Here is a 22,543-nt window from a genome sequence, read left to right as displayed (position 1 = left end):
TGTGCAGCTCTTTCCACCTACACTGATCAGAATTATATTAGTTCCATCAAGAAGCAGGTGACTGAATCATGTGACTTTGAGAAAAAGACAAGCAGCAGACCAACCTACTATAGCTTTTAGTTAATGTGGTCACAGATGCTCTTACCACAGTGTGAACACTTAAACTCATGCCTTCAGGGAAGTTCTCCTAATCTGGGAGGAATCACTATATAATGATAGCAATTAGAGACACTGAGACCCACACCCTCAAAACCAAAGAAAGAAAATCCCTTCCATGTGAATCTGTATGTATATGTATACATGTTTTATATATATATATATATATATATATATATATATATATATATATATATATATATATAATAATTCAATTTTTCTATTCCAAACACACACAAAAAAAAGAAAAAAACATTTTAATGAGTGGTCCTTTATTACATAAGCATAATTATTTGGCTACTACTGTGGCAGCTGGCTAAAATGTATGACTACAAATGTGTCATACTTGTACTGTATAACTGAGTATGCCATACTCAGCCAGTCAGGGGGGTATCATCATAAACACAGTACTGGAAGACACAATCAAGATTAAAACAGCACAATACAGCCTCAACGTCGAGCCTCAACACAACAGCATAAGGGTGCAGTCTTACAGCTTCTCCAAGATGTTTCTATACTGACCAATGAGACCACTAGAGCTCTGAGAATGACACTAAGCCTAAAGCACTCAGAAAACCACATGAAGCATTTCTTATTCAAAACAGAGAACGTCTATTTCAGATATCTTCTAATATTTACAGATGTTTTAAGACAGCTGAGAGTAGGCTCAGGAACCCCAACATCAATATGGCTATTATAACCTGAGATATGACATGTGTATGAGGAGAGCATGAAGGGACAAAACATGTTACAGACTGAGAAGAATGGGAGAGGAGAACACAAACCTAAGGAGACACATCTGGGATTGCAGTTAACTACCATCTCGATCTCTGCCACAACTGCACAATGATCAAATGCTACTCTATTCTAAAGATGAATTGTACTCTTATGATGAAAATAACACTGGTTAAGCATGGAAAGTAGGGCGTTATAAGAGTAATGAAAAGACCCAACTGCACACAGGTCATTACACAGAGCATCAGTACAACGCAGATTGATGCCTAACGTGACAGGTGATCCAATGTAACCCGAGCCTGTGAAAATCCAGTGTTTCATGCGAACTGTTCTTTACCTCTTTCAAGCTGATGTACTGAGGTTTTTCACCTGCAGTTTAGACTGTCTCAGTCTTTGTGTCTTTATCACTGTTCAATTTAGAACATTTTGGCGCTCTCTCTCTCTTTCTATGTTGGAGTAAACTCTATTCATCTCATGCCCAAAATAGCGTTTACCCATATAAGACCTGGTGCTTTACCGTACATTCGTAAAGGAACCGGTGCTTTATTTAAGTCAAAGTTGGCGAGTCAAAGAAAATATATACGTATCATTAAGATTATTCGGATTGTGTTTACCTCTTGCAGTTGCTCCAGCTCCTGTTTCAGCGTCTCCTGCTCGGACTCCAGCTCCGCGTACTGCTGCTTCAGGTTCTGATTCTCCTCCAGGACCACCAGACCGCATTCCGCCGCCCGAATCTTCTCCTTGTTTGCCTCAGCGAGCTCCCGGGTAAGCCTTTCCACCTCGGCTCGGTAATGATCCACTGTTTCCTGGTATCCTCCATCGGCTGCCATCGCCTCGAACTCCGGTGTCACCACCTCGATCACCTTTCTCGTCGTCCAAACGGGACGGACAGATTTGCGGAGGCTGCGCGAGGCAGGGTCCCTCTAGCCTTAGATCCCTCCCCTCTGGATGCGAGCAGTGCGCGAGTAGCAAAATTAGGTGGATACTGCAGAGCACAGGACGCGCCCAAGAGCCGTGATGGTTAAAAGAAAACGTGCGCGATTTTGACTAAATCTATCGTCGACATGCTTCTGATGAAAACGAATCATTGTACCCTATGTGTCAAATTAATAATTGGGCTATGCATGACTTTGCTAGCTCATACGCGGTCTGCGGCGCCATGTATTCTTCTTCTGTCGTTCAAAGTGGCCAGAAGTTTTTTCATTCTTGGCACGTGACGTCACCTCATCCCACCGCATGACTTTCCTACCGTCAGCGTGAGCGTACACAGATGGACAACTGCAATAGCATTTGTACTGGAAAGCACAGACGAATTGTGAACACATATGCATACTAAAGTGTCTCCAAGTATAAAATCGGAAAATTATTTAAGAATCATATTTATGGGACGATGAATAGAATCAAGCGACGAAATACACACATCTCCTGACTGAAGTGATTTAACGTCAAGATTTGGAAGATAAGGCACGCGACGAAGAAGACGAGGGCTGCCGATAAATTACCCCTATACTCAACGAGATTTCTTTTAGAGTTTGTTTCCATCTACTGGAGAGTCTCGGTGTAGCCGCCGGTGTAACAGTTTTATCTCAGCTACTGCAAAATGAACACAGAGCATCTCTTAGAGCTGTATTTGTTCGCCTGACTACCATCATTACTTATACTACTAGGTATTCACCGATCCATTCATCTATACTATAATTGTATACAGAGTAAACACAACTGACGACTTACTGTCGCTCTCACCATTCTGGGTGCAAAAATGCCTTTGTGTGATTTCAGTTTCCAGCAAACTCTGTCTCACCCTGGCCTGTTCTATTTCATCTTAATAACAGTCATTATACCTGATCTATTGGAGTAATTGATGTATTCTGTAATTGTACGTGCTCTCTCTGTGGATCAGAATCTGATAAATGCAGTGAGGTCAAGTGCTGGTTCAGTAGTAAGGCTGGGCATGCCTAGTTAAAACCCCCCTCACACCACCCTTCACTATTTATACTCACTAACAAGTTGTTTCCTTCTAGATTGACAGCTTCAAACTAAATAAATGGCTTTGATTACCCACAATGCTATGCCCCTGGCACTCTCCTTAAATATGGGATGACAGGAATAGGTCACCCTCCAAGCCCACTCACCCCAACTCCCCATACCCTGCATATACCCCATTCCAACCCACCCCCACCACTGAGATTTTTTCTGTTAACTATCAATGCTTTACTCCATCAGAGATAATTTATATGTATGAGGAGTTGATTTGTATAGGGTATTGATGTGTATGGGGAAATGCATACAAGGAGAGCTGTATAGTTGTAGAAGTTGCGAGAGGGTGATTGAGGGATTAGACCCCTTGTGTGTCTTTGCTAGTCATTCTCTTAGCGTCCTATGGTATCTTAGTATTCTCTTGGTCTCTCACTACATCTCTCTTTTGGTAGCGCTTATTGTATTTCAGTTTTCTGTTTGCTTATGGTTCCCTTGGTTAATCTTAGCCTGGTTTGTATTTCTGTGTTCCTCATTCTTTAGGCTATGTCTATTTGGGTTTCGTCTGTGTTCAAGCAAAAGCTCCCATTGTTACTACTGTTAACTATTAGTCTCTTTCCTTCTTTGTTTTAATTCCGTTTAGTCATGTACATAAAACATTGTTAAGTGTTTTCTGGTTTGGTATCCTTGTTTAGATATTGTTGTCCTGCGAACCATTATTCTCTACTGTTTTGTGTTTTTCCAGTTGATATTAAACTCACTCCTTTTTATTCTATCCCTGTTGTCATTTAGTCATGGCTTCATGTCATATGTTGGACTCGGTGACTTTCTCTACTCCCTCATATGAGACAATTGTACTCCGCATGTGTGTTTGCTCTCAAGCTCACAAACGTTACAGCAGATAATTAGGTAACTAATGGTATATTAGCCAAAAGTAAGGCAACATTATACTCTAAACAATGGCATAGAGTGCAAAAGATTTTACAATTTAATACCACTGACACTGACATTATGGCAACATTTTCTTTAATATACATATTTAAACTCTAAATATTAGTATATTTCTTACTATAAATAGCTAAAACTCTAAAAGAAACTCCATAACCACACTCATGCATACCTCTAATTTTACAATAATAAAAAGGAAATTCAGGTCTGAAATAAATACTTACTGAGAGTTTTCATTGTACTTTCAGTTGAAGAGTGTGTGTGTGTGTGTGTGTGTGTGTGTGTGTGTGTGTGTGTGTGTGAGTGAGAGAGACAGAGAGAGAAAGAGATAAACATAGAAATGACATTACACCTGAGTTTATAATGATTACACTGGCACTTTAATACACTGACCAAAGAAAGCATTTTTACTAGGTTTGGTAAGAGGGTTTAAGCTGTGAAGAAATGACACTAAACATACGTGTAAGTAGATTCAGAATGATACCAATTACTTATGTACAGTTCAGGCCATTTCAGTAAAAGAAAAAAGTACACCAAAAACATATAGTGCTCATCTTTCATTGCTACAGAGGGAAAAATCACTACCCTACTTTTTATTTATTTATTTGTCAGTTATTTAAAGACTTAACTGATTGAATAAATAAATGATGAAAAAGACTACGGTAGGGAAGACTTAACTGATTCTGCCTGTGTGTGTGTGTGTGTGTGTGTGTGTGTGTGTGTGTGTGTATGTGTGTATGTGTGTGTGTGTGTATGTGTGTGTGTGACTTCTAGTCTTTGAGCACGAGGCTGTAGTCAGCTGCTTGTTAGCTGTGGTGGATTGAGTTCACATGACCATCTTATGGTATTACTTCCATTTCAAATCAGCTTCAGCGATAGCCACACCAACCTCAATCCTTTCTGCTCTCTCTTCTCCTTATCAATGTCTGTCACTTTCTTCTCTACTCTTACTGTAATTTGAGCTCTTAAACTTGTTTATTTGGGGGATTTCACAATTCACCTCTACTGTGAGGACACTCTCATGGCTCCAGAACAGAAGAGTAATGGGATGGGCAACTATGGTTTTGCTGTGAGTATATGGTTAGAACTATGGGTTTGCTGTGAGTATATGGTTAAAATTATGGTTTTGCTGTGAGTATATGGTTAAAACTATGGTTTTGCTGTGAGTATGTGGTTAGAACTATGGGTTTGCTGTGAGTATATGGTTAAAATTATGGTTTTGCTGTGAGTATATGGTTAGAAGTATGGGTTTGCTGTGAGTATATGGTTAAAACTATGGTTTTGCTGTGAGTATATGGTTAGAAGTATGGGTTTGCTGTGAGTATATGGTTAAAACTATGGTTTTGCTGTGAGTATATGGTTAAAACTATGGTTTTGCTGTGAGTATATGGTTAAAACTATGGTTTTGCTGTGAGTATATGGTTAAAACTATGGGTTTGCTGTGAGTATATGGTTAAAACTATGGCTTTACAAAACATTTGCATTTGGATCCATGTTCTGTCTAATAAAACGTCTTATAACAGGTATTATAAAAGGCATAACCACATGAAAAACCTAAGCAATTAATCCTTTTTATATACTATTTATATAGTAATTGAGGTTATCCTGTTTTTAAATACATTTTCTTTTCATCAAATGCATATAATTAATAATACAAGTATTACTGGCGATAGGATCTTATTCAAGTTACAGATAACTATTATATGTTGCATTTACAGCCTCTCTGGGGATGGAAATAACCCTTGCCCCATGTATAACATTTGCCTTCTTTTAGTTAAAAGGCAAATCATATGTCCAGTCCATGGCTTTCTAGATATAAGGGTGTAGCAATCTTAAATGCCTGATGCTTAATAAACAGCGCTGAAACCTAGTCTGTAGAATCATTGCTATCGGAAGAACGTTGTTTTCGCTGTTGTTGTCCTGCCCCTGCTGGCGGTGAGAGCAGTGAGTGTGTACCTGCTGGATTCTAATGCAGCCAGGAGAAACCGCAACATGTAGGTGGCTCAGCGAGATACACATTTCAGTTCTGGTTACATCAAATTAAAACACTGACCAGACTGCATACCAAATAAAAAAAAGAGCTCTGCTGATAATTCTGTTTTACTTGGCGCCGATAGCTTCCTGAAGTTTCTTCATTATGAAGTAAAGTTATTTTAACCAGAACCCCATTTGAACTCATATCCAGCACAAAGTGCATAGCTTGTAAATTAATCAAGTGACCACGTAAACTATTAACAGATTTTGATAACTGTGTCCAACTTAACTCTCTGAAATCTATTCTTGACCTCCTTAAACTCTGATCAGACTAATTCTGGGCAATTCTGGTTTTGTTTCCGTATGGATATAAATTGGGACAGAACCACTTATCAGTAAAGCTGTTTCTCTTGTGCGCTCTCTCACTCTCTCTCTCTCTCTCTCTCTCTCTCTCTCTCTCTCGCGCTCTCTCTCTCTCTCTCTCTCATGAGCTTTGTTTTTTAGGTTGATGGGGTGGTAAATAATTTCTGTGGGTTGCCAGATGAGCAGATTGCAGACTTATCAGATGAGGACAGCAGGAATAAACTGTCTTACTGTGTAACAGATATACCTCCCTGGTATCTATGTATCATTCTGGGAATTCAGGTAAGGACACAGACTGTCCTATAACAACAGCAATCAACTACCTCTATGTCCAGTGAATCTGCAGGTAATTAAGGAAATTAGATTAGACAAAGCAAATATTTTATAACTAAGTGCAGAGAAATCCTTCGGACTTCAGTATTCTAAATAACCTTTGTATTCAAAGTAAAGGAGAGTGTTGTTTGGCTGCACCACCACCCTTTATGGTGACATTGGCTTTATATTTGATTTTTTCCTTTTCATTAGTGATGTCACACAGTCCATTGTTTGTATACGGATATAAAGGTGATGAGGTGCCACATACACCCAAACCTCCCTCCCTCTGTCCCCCCACATTATCTTCCCACCTGTCCATCTCAACATCACACCCATCTTGTGAAACAAACAGAAAATCGTCTGACTCATTTCTTATACTCAATGGCTATTTCATGCCTAACAACTCCATTACACATAGAATAACTAAATCAGACATCGATAGTATCATGATATCAGATCATGTCCCAATCAACGCTACCTTTCTAGCAGATCATCAAACCCTCCCTCCCACTAGATGGTGCGTCAGTGCTACTTTACTCAGTGATAATTCTTGATTACTTTAACCAGGGATGTACACCTTTTGTTGAAACTGATGAACACCTGGACATTACAGCATGCACACTTTGGGAAACAGCAAAAGTGGCGATGAGAGGGGAAAATGATTTAATATTGTAAAAAATGCAGGATGTGGTGATGAGACTGGACCCTCTGGACCTACTGGCCTACTGGACACCTACTGACTCAATTTTCAAAGAACATTTTAAAACCAAACACAAACTTAAAGATATATCACATAAGAATACTAAACAGGCCATGCTTGTACAACAGCAATTTGAATTTAGAAACATTTTAAGCAAATCAGTTGAAACAGGAAACAGAGAACTTAATAAGAAAAATAATGTTAGACACATCCAGTAAGATCATTCAGGACCCTTTAGGTATTAATGTTGTTTTTAGAACTTTATACTCCAATCTCTAAAGTTCAGATAAGAAAGCCTCACTAGAAGAAACTGAAGTATTCCTGAGTAGTGTCTCCATATCTAAACTATCTACAACTGTATCTGAATCAATAGATAGACCGGTTTCCCTTGAAGAAATGACCAAAGCCCTTCTTCTAATGCCTAATTATAAATAGCCAGGACCTGATGGATACCAAGCAGAATTTTATAAACAATTTTGGCCTCTTATTCACCTCTCTTTTTAAAAGAGAAAATCTTCATAATAAGTTATAGTTATCTAAAAACCAAACAAAAAATCTACAGATTGCTCCAGCTACTCTCCCATTTCACTAATCAACTGCGATATAAAAATCATAAGTAAAGCTTTATCAATCAGATTGGAGTCAGTAATATCCAGTCTCATAAGCACAGATCAAACTATTTTCATGAAAGGGATTTCATCAAATATCGTCGTAGGATATTGAACCTAAGTCACATATAGTGAAACCTCACCAAATAAACCACCATGTATAATTGCATGTCTTGATGCTAAAAAAGAATTTGATAAGGTAGAGTGGTCTTCACCTCTCTTCAGTTTATATGCAGATGATGTTTTATTATATATTACTAATCCTTTGCTGTGCCTCCCATCACTTCATGATATGATAAACAAAAATAGCAAACTGTCTGGCTGTTCAATTAATTTAGAGTTTCTACCTCTGAGTAAATTCAACTAGGATGATGAGATCCAAAACAATGCGGATGTCTAGAAGTGAAAAATACATAAGCTCTATCTCAGACAATGATAAGTACAATAAACAGTAAGTACTAGAGTTTGTTGTCAACAAAGGAGCAGTCAACATCAGTGCAATGAACAATACCCTAGTATTGTTAATAAGTACTGGTTCCACAAATAGATGGGTCTTCAGTCTCCGTTTGAAGACCGCAAGGGACTCTGCTGTCTGGACAGCAAGCAAAAGTTCATACCACCATTTAGGAGCCAAGACAGAGAATAGTCTCAATGCTTGTCTTCCATGAGACTTGAAGCATGGTAAATCAAACCGAGCCATACTTGAGGTTTGAAGTACTTGAGGTACGGATCAGGCTTTGACCATTTGACCATCATGTATGAAGGGGCTGGCCCATTTTTGGCTTTGTATGCAAGCATCAAGGTTTTAAATCTGATGCATGCAGCTACTGGAAGCCAATGAATGGAGCATAGCAGTGGAGTGACATGTGAACTTCGGAAGACTGAAAACCAGTCATGCTGCTGCATTCTGTACAAGTTGTAGAGGTTTGATGGCTCTTAGAGGAAGACCAGCAAGTAGCGAGTTGCAGTAGTCTAGCTTACAGTCTAGCACCTGGGTAGCTTCCTGTGAGAGAAAGTGCTGAATCCTTTGTATGTTACAAAGGAGAAATCTGCAAAACCTGGTTAGATTGGAAACATTAGTTGAGAGCGACAACTGGTTGTCCAAAGTTATGCCCAGGCTACGGGCAGCTTGTATTAACAAAACTTTTAGCATCCTCAAAACTTTAATGAGATGGTCAAATAGGTAATACATTATTCACTTTCTCTCACTCTCTAAATGTCCCTTTCACAATTTTAGTCCAGTTCAAGGTGCTTTATATGACAAATTATTACATTTTTCAAAGCGTGTTTCAAAATTTGAGGACACTGAAGACTAATCTAAATAATAATATAACAATATAATCTCTCTGTCTCTCTCCTTCTGTCACCTGTCTGTTTTTCAGCACTGTTTGACTGCATTTGGTGGGATCATTGCCATCCCATTGATCCTGTCTCAGGGACTGTGTCTGCAGCATGACGGGCTCACTCAGAGTCACCTGATCAGCACCATCTTCTTTGTTTCAGGGATATGTACCTTACTGCAAGTAACCTTGGGTATCAGGTAACACTTTATATAAGAGCAAATACAAAAGATCATCATCAAAATCAACATGAAAATTTGGTTTGGTATAGATGTTTAATTAATGTGGGTATGCCAAATTAACTTTGAAATTACACTGTAGGTAGCTTGGCTTTATGACTGGTTGCCACAGCAGACAGCTACACACCATTTGCTTAACTAAAAGTTAAGTGTAGTAGTAGGTCCTTCCTGCTATTTCATGTTTGTATTACTTGCAGAGTATATCCGCAGCACCTGAATTAAACGAAACTTTTATTGCACAATCTTTACAAACACTTGAATATTGTATATGTATGTATATACAGTATGCCATGGGTGAAGAACGTTCCGGCAAAAAGAAAGAGAGGGAAGCATACGCGAGTCTCCAACTGAAGCGTATAATGAAAGTAATGAAAATTAAACCAAACATAAATATGCACTAACAAGAATAAAAGAAGCCAATGACTGCTGGGGTCATGGAAATAAAAGCAGGCTTAAATAAGAAACAACATAACAACATCATAACTCCCATGTGGTGTGGCTACTAATAGACAACAGAGACCACCTGAGGGAGGCATGGACTAATGGAACATTAACAAGTGACAATTAACATAAGATCAACATAATCACAAGTCTAAGTGCATGACTGTGTCATGAACACTAGGACACAGGTAGTTGTGATAGACAGGTGTTGCCTATTAGCACTCAGGAGAGGGTGACCTAGGCCTGAGTGTGGTAAGACTAGTGGGCTGGGTTGAATCCGTTACAGACTGCCGTTATTGGCAGGGGGACGGCACTGTCCGTATAACTATTTCTATATTATTTGTCTCTTATATTCCTATATTATATTTTAATTTGGCACAAAGAGAAATTCCTTGTACATTACTTTAAGAATGAGGATTCTAATTCCATTTGGTAATACTTTATAGTAGCCTTATTTTGGATTTCACATGCAATATGGTGCACAGAACATGAATTTAAGAACATAGTATCATTACTGGACTATAGTATTTGTCCAATATTTGTTGTCAGAATGATGGCAGGAGGAAAGAAACTTTTGCAACAACAATGCTGGTAGCTTTGTGTGTGTTGTAAATGTCCACGATGGAAGGGAGAGGAACCCTGATGATCTTTTCGGCTGTCCTAACTGCAAAGTCTAGAAAAGGGCAGTTTGCTGGTTCCTTTGTTTCAGCTCAGTCATGTGTTGATTTAAGTCTCCTTGGCATTACATGGGTCCATGGGTTAGTTATCATGTAAGGCAGCCAATCCTCAGTGAAAACGGTACAAATCTGTGCAATAGTTGGATTAGTTTTAACAGTGGTACAGTCAAATAAAGCTATGTTTTGTTATACTGTCCAGGTTTACTCTTGCAGAAATAGAACTATATAATAGGATTGGATTTTGAATTGTACTATTTCTGGATTTCAGCACATTTTAAATCCATATTGCAGAGGCCCATGGAATGTTTGCAGTCTCTCCAGAGCAGGCTGGAGGTCAACAGGGAATAATACTGTAACATTTAAAATGTTCATGTAATGGTTGGACTTTAATTACTTACCATAATGTAGCCAGTGCCATTGGCATCTATAGACATGAACAATATAATCTAGTACAATCTAATGTGCTATTACATAATTCTCAGTGGAATGGAAACATAAATAAGGCACTTCTTATGTTGCATTAAATGTTCTATTAACCTTTTAACTGTATTTATCCTTTAGGGATCCCAATTATATAGCAAAGAATTTAAAATTTACTAAAATGTTTTTAAAATAATCATTTTAAAGCGATCTTTACATCTCATTTGTGGCAGTCTAAGGATAAGGATCTCCTCAATTTTGTTTAGTGGACTTGTAGTTTTATTTTAAAAAATGTTATTGATGAAGATTGATAACACCGGCTGATGTGATAAATCTCAGTTTTGAGAATCTGCAAGTTCATAATAATTAAATATAGCAGCAATCTGGTAGAATCTTTTCAGGTCTTTCATGAGCTGGTATCACACACCATGTGTTACATAATAAGACGCATGAGCTGGAGTTGCAGAAAAATGCCAGATTGTATTATGTTCTTGTGTTTGGATCTCTCCTCTCACAATGATAGGCTTCCTATCCTTCAAGGTGGGACATTTACTCTTCTGGCTCCTTCAATGGCTTTGCTGTCCATGCCTGAATGGGCATGTCCTGCCTGGACCCAGAATGCCACCCTCATCAACACATCCTCTCCTGAGTTCATCCATGTTTGGCAGACTCGCATGCAGGTGGTGAGTACCACAGTCTGACTAATCAACTCCACTGATGGATTCAACCTGATGTGTTGGAAAATTTATAAATGTTAAAATGGGTAACAACAAACAAAAAAAACCCCAATACAAACAACAAACAAACAAACAATCCCCCCTCCCCCCCAAAAAGAGGAAGTGAATGACTAACATCTTGACTTGTTGGTGATATTCCTTCCCAGCTCCAGGGTTCCATCATGGTGGGGTCTTTGTTCCAGATGCTGGTGGGCTTCTCTGGTCTCATTGGCCTGTTCATGTTTTTCATTGGACCCCTGACCATTGCTCCCACCATCTCCCTCACTGGCTTGTCACTGTTCGACTCCGCTGGCAGGAATGCAGGGAACCACTGGGGCATCTCTGCCATGTGTGTGCCAGGCAGGACAGGGTGGCATGTGTGCAACACCTAAATACCCATACTTTATTGCACTCCAGTAGTAATCTCACTTTTACTAGCTAAACAGCGAATACTAGTTCATTAGTGTAACATAATTACAGTAATTGAAGCTGTCATGCAACAACTTCAAATAATGTAAGAGGTAAAATACTTCAATGTAACAGTTCGATTCAACAGCTCTCTTTCTTTCTGCAGGACGACATTCTTGATTGTGCTGTTCTCTCAGTATCTCCGCCACATTGCCATTCCTGTCCCCACGTACAGCAAAGCCAAGAAATTTCACACCTCCAGGATGTACATCTTTCAGATTCTTCCTGTGAGTTCATAAACTTAAAGCAGTGATGACTCAGAAAAGCAGGTTTTTGAAATAAGTGAAGGTGGTTCATGTCCTTGGACTGACTCTTCAGGTGCTCCTGGGAATCACAGTTTCATGGCTCATCTGCTACCTTCTGACCATCTATAATGTCCTACCATCTGACCCTGAGCAGTATGGTTATCTGGCCCGCACTGACACTAAGGGAGATGTGACAGGGAGTGCACCCTGGTTTAGGTTTCCGTATCCAGGTATTGAACCAGGAATGAGTTAAACCTTAATCTAATAATGCATCTTAATATCCATTAAATTAGTAAATCTTAAAATGGCATTACATCATGCTTTATCTTTGATACAAGAGATGATTCATTTAATAAACTGAATTAGAATTTTTTTTAAAAACTTTTGTCAATTCTCAGGTCAGTGGGGCTTACCATCTGTGAGTCTGGCAGGGGTGTTGGGAATCCTAGGGGGGGTCATATCCTCAATAATTGAGTCCATAGGTGACTACCATGCCTGTGCCAGGTTATCTGGTGCCCCACCCCCACCAAAACATGCCATCAACAGGGGGATTGGCATGGAAGGCCTGGGTTGTCTGCTGGCAGGTGCTTGGGGCACAGGCAATGGAACAACCTCCTACAGCGAAAATGTAGGTGCACTGGGCATCACTAAGGTGGGCATGGAAGTGACTTCCTCAGACCATTTATCCAATCATAGAAAGTATCAGTATTAAAGGATGTTCTCCTTTGAAACTCATTTGATTGTGAATATGTGTAGAAAGGGAGAGAGGAAGATTATTGTTAAGTGAGACTTTTATCTTTGCAGGTTGGCAGTCGCTGGGTGATTGTTGCAAGTGGCTTCATTATGATCATAATTGGAATGTTTGGGAAAATTGGAGCCATTTTTACCACTATCCCTACACCTGTCATTGGAGGGATGTTTTTAGTCATGTTTGGTGTCATAACTGCAGCTGGAGTCTCAAATCTACAGGTAACCAAAATTCTGATTGACTTCAGATAATATGAACAAAACATAAGTTACTCATTAGGAGGAATGAATTAGGTCCTTTTTCTCTACCTTCACATTAATCTTTTAAAGTACGCAGATATGAACTCCTCTCGTAACATTTTCATCTTTGGATTCTCAATGTTCATGGGGCTTGTCATTCCAAATTGGGTAATAAAAAATCCTTCTGTCATAGCAACAGGTAGGTAACAATTTACTAATTTCTTACAGATATTTTGCTACCAATGGAACTACCAATGAATTTTTGTACCTGGAAAAGTTTAAAATCTCCCAAAGCATAACCCAGAAAGTAGAAACCTTTAGGTTACAGGTTGAGGACAGGATAAAGAGCTTGAACCCGCAACCTTTTGTTTATGAATCTGGGGCAAAAAGGTTTGTTATATTAGATGTTTGTCCCCAGAAACCCATGAAGACCACATTTCCTCTTTTGTATATGATATGGTACTGATGTTGATGTTTAGGTGTGGTGGAGTTGGATCAGGTGTTTCAAGTTTTATTGACAACCAGCATGTTTGTGGGAGGGTTCATCGGATTCATTCTTGATAACACCATCCCTGGTGAGCCCTCCTTTAACAGGCCAGCCCTTTATTAACTAGTCTAAAATTCCTTTATGAGCACCAATTGTTAGCTCATAGAACAATTTGCCTGTGAGCTAATTAAATCTAGGTCTCAGGAATACAAATGCTAAAAGAAAAGAATGCAGATCCAGTGCAATGTGCTATTTTTGCAGTGGTTATAATATTAACCATTCTGTGGTTCTACCACAGGGACAAAATGTGAGCGTGGTATTATTGCATGGACCAAAGCTTATGAAGACACAAGTGAGAGCTGCCTAGAGAATGATGAGGTCTATGGCCTTCCCTGGGGCCTCAGCTCCTGTCTCTCCTCCTACGTCTGGGTGCGATGGTTACCTTTCTGCCCCTCACATAAAGCCAAAGAAGAGAATACATCACCTAGCAGCTCAGGCTTCCAGGGAAAGAAGCCTTGTAACGATGACACACATAGTATAGTGGCAGTAGCACTATAAAATAAATAATCAGTAATCTGTGATAAGAATATTTTTGGGTCAGCGGTCTTTTATTGAAATCTGTCTGCTTATATCTACTTATATGTTTTGTGATGTACCTGCCCAGATGTAAAAGGGTGAAGTGTGGGTGCAGTTAGCACTATTAAATGATCAGCTGACTTAGGCTTACACTTACACTTAATTTTCAGACTTATTACTATTGTACAAATCCGATTTTCCTGGTGTTACTTTTCTTTAAATAAAGGTGGATAAACATGTTTTAAATATAAATATAAATATCAATGTTTTATCCAAATAGGTTACATTTTCAGTTTGGCTAGAAAATGTTTTTGTATTTATAATGCTTTAAAAAGTGACATTTATATTGTGATTGTTATATTGTAAAATACTGTAGGTCCTATGAATAGTTTATTTCAGTGTTTTTATTTTTTTGTTTTGTATAGACATTGATTTTACATTGCATGTTTTGAATGTTTTTTTTCCTTAAGCATTTTTCCTGTAGGAATTGTACTGAAATTATAAAATCAATAATGCCTTTTTATATTATGTACACACAGTATAAATACACTTTTCCTTGTTTTTCGTCCAACTCTTTACCAGTGACAGTCTCAGTCATTCCAGTCTCCTAGTAATGACAGTGATGTGTAACAATTCCCACAACATTGCTGTACCTGATACACTCCAGCAAAGCTTATATCATCGTCACTGCTGGACAGCAGAGGTCAGGTCAGAGGTCCTAAACAATAATGAATGAGGTAGAGCATGGCTGACAAATTACGCCTAGCAACAGGTGGGCTATTTCTACACCTATAAAATGCACCTAAAGCATACGTATTTGTTAGAGATCAGCGATACTAGATCCTATGTAGGTGTATATGTATAAACCATAAATCATCTTTGAATAACATACCATGCTTATAAACCACCAGGGGCCACATTGTGTTTGTGCTAGTATGAACAGAAATTAATCCTAGTTCCTCTATGGGGTAATGAGGTCTGTCTTTATGACTGTGTAGAGGTTAATGAATCATTCTGCAGTGCTGTCCTGAGTCATTCTCTAAGCCCTGTATACCAATGTCAGTACTGTGTGTTCAAAGTCTTTCTTCCTCAGGACACCCACAGCCTTGATGAGCAGTGTGTTGTGCAGCACATTTTCACAGATGACCTCTAGTTTCTGTGTTTGATACAGGGATGCCAGCTCTTGTTCATTAACTCAGAACTGACCATGTTCATCTGCAAACTGCAACCTGTTGTGTAGAATCTAAGGTATGTAGGAGATTTTTATTATCAGGTTAAAATTATCAGTTGAAATTATTCTATTTTGTGGTATGTTTTACAAAATAAATGTAGCACAAACTACTACGTTTGTGCAATATGTTTTTTAACAATTAATAAAAAATGTAAAAATGATTCCTTAACTTGAACAACAAATTTAATATATTTAATTGAGTTTTGAAATACAGGTTTCAACAATGATGTTGTCCTCTTTAGACTAAATGCTGATGCATCACTGTGCATCAAAATTAGATCAGGTAATCCTCTCATACCTCCATTTTGCTATGTAATCAGTCATAATTAAAACATCCTATCTTACTGAAATAGATTATAACCAGACCGATTTAAGTCTGTAAATGAAACAGGCATGTAATCATGTTTCAGAATCTACAAAAATCTCTGGTTTTGAGCTTTCAACCCATACTCTGAGCTGATCCATTTAGGGCAATAATATTCTTGCATTTACATCCCTGCCATTGTGCAGGCATCAATTTTTCCATGACCAAATACTGATTCTAGTGCTAATGACCAGGTAGATATGTTATAAACATAATATTGTAATATGTTATTGCTAAATATGAAAGCTATTACTAATGCTAAATCATCAACAAAGGTAATTTACGATACTGCTAATTTTAAGATAATGATAAACAGCTAAACAGCTAAACTAATGCCAAATGCTAATGCAAAAACTAATGACATCACAGGGAGAGGTGGTGAGATGGGTGTGCACTGCCAGGGTGTAGCGTTGAGAGAGAGAGAGAATTAGAGAGAGAGAGAGAGAGAGAGAGAGAGAGAGAGAGAGAGAGAGAGAGAGAGAGAGAGAGCAAGCGAGCTGCTATAGGCAGGCTTGTGATGATAGCATCAGAGACAAATATTTTAATATTCAGTTATTCTTTTAGTATAATTTTCCCCAATTGTTTCTATGGCATTAATTATGTTATTTAAATTATGGTGTCTTTTATTCTCCCTTTTAATCCACTACAATAAATCTTTTCACACATTTCTTGTGATCCTAATCCGCTGTGAATGCTTGATTTTGGAGTTAATATATGAAGTACGCAGCAGGGAGTGCAGTGAACATTTATTAATATTCATAAAACCGTCCTTACACACACACACACACACACACACACACACACACACACACAAACAAGGATTGTTTGATTGAACCAACGTTCCTCGCCAGTAATGCCATAGCCTAAGACACATCTTAATGGCATTAAGGAATTTAACATGTTTATAAAACGGTTTAATCAAACAAAAAGCTTAATTTGCTTTACGCCACTGTCATTAATTCAAGATGTTTGGTGCTTTGATAATCCATTTAGCTGTGATGGGATAATTAGCCTAAATTTACCAAAGCATTTTTAATATTAGTGCAGGGTTCCAGTTCAGAATATTATATAATTCCATTAATTAGATAACAAATTACTTAATTTAATTTAAAACAATTACTGATAGTAATCAACATAGCTGTTCTAAGCTATTAAAAAAAAACTTGATTGATTTTATATTCTAAAATGGGACTATATATCGAGAGCTACAGAATCTAATCTGGCCTGTTTATGGTAGAGACTGTTCTGACTGGCTGTACCAGGTCCTAACAGCTAGTTTGTGTATGAGTCCATCCTTAAGAAAGATTAGCGGGCTTAGATCATTGCTGTGTACTGGTGAATAGAGGGCTTAGATCATTGCTGTGTACTGGTAAATAGAAGGCTTAGATCATTGCTGTGTACTGGTGAATACAAGGCTTAGATCATTGCTGTGTACTGGTGAATATAAGGCTTAGATCATTGCAGTGTACTGTGACTAGATTTTTTTTCCCACTGGATTTGACTTTTCTTCTTTATTATTCTTTAGAAAGAAAGAAAGAGAACAAAACATCCAGTCTTTTCTATGTGAAGACAATCCTTTGCCAGGTGATTTCGGAACTTCTAGGAACCCAGACTAGGACTTATAGGAATGCAGAGCAGACTTCAATTACTTACTTGTTCTTATTACATATTTTGTGCTTTATTGTTTATTTTGTTCCTAATGTGATGTCTGGTGTTGACCAGAGGAGGATGACCCCATTTGAGTCTTGGTTCCTCTCAAGGTTTCTTCCTCACCACTATTATCTTGGTTTTGCTCACTGGGGACTTTGACCCAGACATCTGTAAAGCTGCTTTATGACAAATGCTGTTGTAGAAAGTGCTATATAAATAAATTTGACTTTGACTTAACAAGCAACAGGTGGCGGCAGCATGCTCAGATAAGTGCTTACTGACACCTGGGACAGCAGAGACTTACACCTAAATTTACCTAAGGCTTAGTGGAGTGTGACACTCGACACCCGTAGTTGCCTTCATGTCATACAGAATTTTCTACAAAGGAAGAATTACACCACTTACACCACTAGAATATATCGAATTGTGTATATTTACAAATGCATTAAAAGTTTAATATAAAGAGACAAGTCATTAAATCTGTTTACATGTCATCTATATGGCAAGCACATTCGAGTTCGCCACGCTATGCTCGCATGGGCTACATTGCGCATTCTACAAGCTTAGCAAAAATGGTTTTCCAATTTTCCAAAATTCAATAAAGTACGGCCTGACTAACATGCACACAAACAACCAACCCTAACACTTTTTGTGCAAAGGGACGGTCAATTATCCATCATTTGGTCTAAATAGGCTAGTTCAGAGAACTTAAAAAAACCCCATTATTTTCAGTCTTATAACGTTTACAGGTTTATAAGACCTACAGCATATAACTTAACGGTAAAATAGACTTTCCTTCAATGACTGATCAGGCTTCACTGAGTTAAATAAATCAGCATAAAAAACTGCCAGGTCTGACAGGTAAGCTTGTGTTAACACTAGCTAGTTAGCAAAGTATTGACCAACTTGTATATTAATGAAATTGGCGTTTTTTTTGGTTTTGTTTTTGTTTTTATTTGATTTTAAGCATTCGCTTACTGGAATATTTGCTGGAATAAAAATTATTTATGTTGAGCGACTTTAACTCTCTGTTAATTTAATGGGTGTTAGCAATTAGCTAAGTTATGCAGCAATAAATAGTAAACATACTGTGGCGTTAAAAATACCATTTAAAAAATGAAGTTGTTCTTGCCTGGCAAGGCTGCGTGCGTTTGGACGCCGTCTCCGTGTCCGGTTTCTGCTTATCCCAAGGAACTGCTACTATTACAAGCACTTCAAAAATCCTACCACTGTCTACATGTTGCAAACACTTTAAAGAATTTACATAGTGAAATTTGTTCTATGAAACTGACATGTTTATGTATTTATTTTATGGTGTCTCATTCTATATTAAAAAAACATTTACTTATTTTTAGCTTGGATTTTGAGATTCTGGCAGATAATGAATAAAGTCTACATTTTGCATCAGCACATCTACATTTTACATCAGCAGATCTTTATCTATTTATTTCCCGCACATTTTTTTTAAACACGGAGCTAATTCTTCGTAAAGGAGAGCATCAACACATCGTCAGATGTGAAGTGTGTAATTTTTTTATTTATTTTTATTTTTTATTTTTTTTAGCTTTTTAAACATGGAGCTTATCCTCTGTAAGAAAGAGTTCCGACATGTCTTATCCAGGAGTGTAGCTTCCGGGGTAGAACTAAAATAGGGACTAAGACATACAACCAGAAAAGAAACGGTGCTTAACATTCGAGCTTTCGAAAAAGCTATGGTGTTTTGCTTTGCTTCTTTGTTCTCAATGGATCTGCATGTTATCCATTTGACAGCCCTGGGTTTGTTTGTTGTCAGAATAGAGTGAATTATTAAAAAGGTTAAAGTCTATGTGTCAAACATTATTAGACTGTCAAACAAATCGGCCCTGTAAGGCACTCCTTATTCATAGGTTACAGAATACATTTCGTGTAATTACAATGTTTAACACAACAAACAATTAATTATTAAGAATAACATTAATATATCCATCGTTTCATCTTGGTCTTAACACCACCTTCTGTTGCACCAGATACAGTGGTCCTTACTATCGGATTTGCAGATCTGGAGCCATGTGTGGACACTACAGGAACTGGGCCAGATCTTTCCATTTAAATACCTTAACAAATGACAAGGCACTCCCAAGAACCAGGCCTCCACTGATGAATGCTTGAATCACATTCACATTCTTCCTAGCCTTAATTCTTGAGGAGCTCTTTATAAACAGCCTTAATGACAGAACTGTGGAGCTCCGCAGTGAGGTCCAGCCTGTCCTCCAGACGCATTCCAGTTGAATTGGATAAAAGTTCAAGCACACATTCTGCAACTACTCCATGGTTCTATCACCTGTGACCCAGCAAATCCATCGCCGAAATGTAAATACATCATTTAAATACAGTAGGCTAAAAAGCAACAAACATAGCTAGATAGCTAGATACGTAACTTAGTACAACATTAATGTGGTCAGTTAACTAAAATTTTAGCTAAAATTTTAATGCATTATAAAGATTCGTTTAAATAATAACTTATTTATAAAACATTAGCTAGGTTAACTAGGCAGCCATATGTTTATGCTAATGCTACCTAGGTTAGCTAGCTAATGTTATATATGAAATCCCTAAACCGTACCGTTAGTTAACTAGCTAGTTAACCTAGCTAGTTAGCATAGCACTGATTTTCAGCCAGAGGCAAATATCAGGAGCGACGTCCTCTGTCCTTGTTGCTAAACACAAAGTATGGGAGTTGTCTACCATATCTAACCTAGCTAGATAGGTAGGCTAGCTAGCTAATTCAAATAGACCTCGATATCCTCACGGTAGTTACAACGACTACACTTTCCCCAAAAACGATTTCGCACAATTTCCACAAATTCTAATCCCTCTGTTTCATGAAGATGGATTGAAGAAAATTTTATTTGATATTCCGCCATGCTGCAGTCAGTGGATTTATAGGTTTTGGTTACTTATCAGCGATCAAACTAGTTATAACTAACAGATGTCCAAGCCAAAAATTCTATCGAAGGTTTCTCCAAACAAAGATTCTATCACTCCCCTGGTTTGAGTTCTTAGATTTGCTCTCTGCTTTACCTGACCATTGATCGATTAAGGTCTCAATTCTATGATTAACACAACTGTCTGTAATAACTTATAGTTAATTGCTCAGAGGCAATGTGACATATTGACATTATATTACATAAACCAACCATTAGACTAATTAATTTTATTGAGTGAATCTGTGACAGCAAAACAAACAAGAGAGCCAAAATAAATAAATTATATATATATATATATATACATACATACATACATACATACATATATATATATATATATATATATATATATATATATATGTATGTATGTATGTATGTATGTATGTATGTATGTATGTATATATATATATATATATATATATATATATATATATATATATATATATATATAAACTGTCAGCACGCACAACATACAACCAGCAATATAAAACACATAATGCAATCAGTATAAAATGTATCAAGCAATATAATCACAGCATAAATAATAAATAATCAAAACATGCAGTCATCACACACACACACACACACACACACACACACACACACACACACTATAATGACCAGACCAACACAAAATAATTTACATTTATAATACATCCACAAATAAATAAAAATGATGCTCTAGTTAAGGTTCATTATTCTCACTCATACCTTTTAGCAACGTTCATGAATCAAAACGAAATTTAACCCAATCAGCAAATCTGCATGTTTTTACCGGAGTTAACCCCTTTGAACTGCCCATGGATTAATGGCCTTAAAACACACCTGATGCCAGCACATTATTTACTGTCCGGTCACCAAACCAAAAAATCCAGCTCACCTTGTCTGCACATTGTGTTTCACCTGTCCACAGGAGGGCATCACTATGGTTTAGAGCTTCAGTATATAGAGCGCACCAGCAGACTTCAGTGTCAGAGGACTTAGTCTCCACCTAATGCAGAATGTTAGAAAAAAAAAAAAGAATATGTTCAGCCCTTCAGCCACCTGTCCTTGGATCTCGACTACTCCAGTTTGTCATGGTGGGATTTCTTCTTTAGTTTATGTTTTGGAGACGTGAAGAACACAGCACAAGTATTAAAAATAAACAAACATAAACTTTATGACAAAGAATTGATTCTCTGTAACAGAATAGTTCCGTTTTGAGAGTAAAAGCTACTTTTTATTATTTGTGTTCATCTTAAATACCCAAAGGTGTTGCAGATGGGGAGACTCACTGTTGTGTCTGATTGGCTTGCTCCCAATTTCTCCCTATATTACATGCATCACCCTTGCTTACTACCTCTATATTGCCATTAGATGTCACCCTGTACCTTTGTGTAACTACCCTAGGCTTCTATAATCTTCCTGACTTGAGGAATTTTAAATGATCTTGGTGCCCACTGACGCATGATGCATATGCTCATAGAATATGTATTCTATGAACAGAACATTTGGGTCAGATCAGAATGTGTTCCCTTTGGAATGTGTTTGGACAGTGTGTCTCCTCTGGACAACCTTCCTCAGAGAAATGTAATTTTCTGATCATACTCTAATACCAGATCATATCTCTTGATTATTGCACAAATATAAAATCATATATTCTGATTTTCCCACAAGCATACTAGAAAAATACTGTTTCACCACGTTTAAATGTGTTGTGAGTGTAACCAGCATGTTTCTGACCTGAGAGCTCTTGCAGGAACATAATCAACAAGTAAATCATTGAAGCATTGTGAAGCCAAACCATGATAGGATTTTAAGGACAATCATTTTAAAATTATTTCGTAGGGACACAGGTATCCAGTGTAGTTGTTTAAGTACAGGAGATTTATGATTTCTTAATTTAGTATGGTTGGGATTAATTTACTATTGGGATTCTGACTGCAGTGTTTTGCCGCCTTTGTAGACTGGTAGTACAGCATTT

General features: G+C 37.7%; 2 protein-coding genes across 4 annotated transcripts in view; one reads left to right on the top strand and one right to left on the bottom strand.

Moving 5' to 3' along the window:
• Positions 1 to 2,052, bottom strand: part of bicd1a (bicaudal D homolog 1a) — a 35,944-nt gene extending 33,892 nt beyond the window's left edge. For all 3 annotated transcript variants that reach the window (XM_026999598.2, XM_026999599.2, XM_026999597.2), the window contains exon 1: positions 1,506 to 2,052. In XM_026999598.2, coding sequence (XP_026855399.2) covers positions 1,506 to 1,721 — 216 coding nt within the window. In that variant the 5' untranslated portion in view covers positions 1,722 to 2,052. The remainder of the gene's footprint in view (positions 1 to 1,505) is intronic.
• Positions 2,053 to 4,811: 2,759 nt separating this feature from the next.
• zgc:110789 (Xan_ur_permease domain-containing protein) lies at positions 4,812 to 14,622 on the top strand. Its single transcript, XM_026999544.2, has 12 exons — positions 4,812 to 4,882; positions 6,292 to 6,432; positions 9,156 to 9,313; positions 11,414 to 11,573; positions 11,774 to 11,955; positions 12,181 to 12,301; positions 12,393 to 12,549; positions 12,718 to 12,971; positions 13,124 to 13,288; positions 13,397 to 13,505; positions 13,786 to 13,881; positions 14,092 to 14,622. Exons 1-12 carry the CDS (start codon positions 4,835 to 4,837, stop codon positions 14,349 to 14,351), a joined length of 1,851 nt encoding a protein of 616 aa, XP_026855345.1. The 5' UTR covers positions 4,812 to 4,834; the 3' UTR covers positions 14,352 to 14,622.
• Positions 14,623 to 22,543: the final 7,921 nt, after the last annotated feature.

This window comes from Electrophorus electricus, chromosome 4 (genome assembly GCF_013358815.1).
Source record: "Electrophorus electricus isolate fEleEle1 chromosome 4, fEleEle1.pri, whole genome shotgun sequence".
Lineage (NCBI taxonomy): Eukaryota > Metazoa > Chordata > Actinopteri > Gymnotiformes > Gymnotidae > Electrophorus > Electrophorus electricus.
This window is presented reverse-complemented; position numbering and strand designations above follow the sequence as displayed.

Coding starts and splice junctions, on each gene's coding strand:
- zgc:110789 (XM_026999544.2), top strand. CDS start 4,835: ATGGCTCCAGAACAGAAGAGTAATGGGATGGGCAACTATGGTTTTGCT. Junction 11,574..11,773: donor GGCAGACTCGCATGCAGGTG/GTGAGTACCACA, acceptor ATTCCTTCCCAG/CTCCAGGGTTCCATCATGGT. Junction 12,550..12,717: donor GTTTAGGTTTCCGTATCCAG/GTATTGAACCAG, acceptor GTCAATTCTCAG/GTCAGTGGGGCTTACCATCT.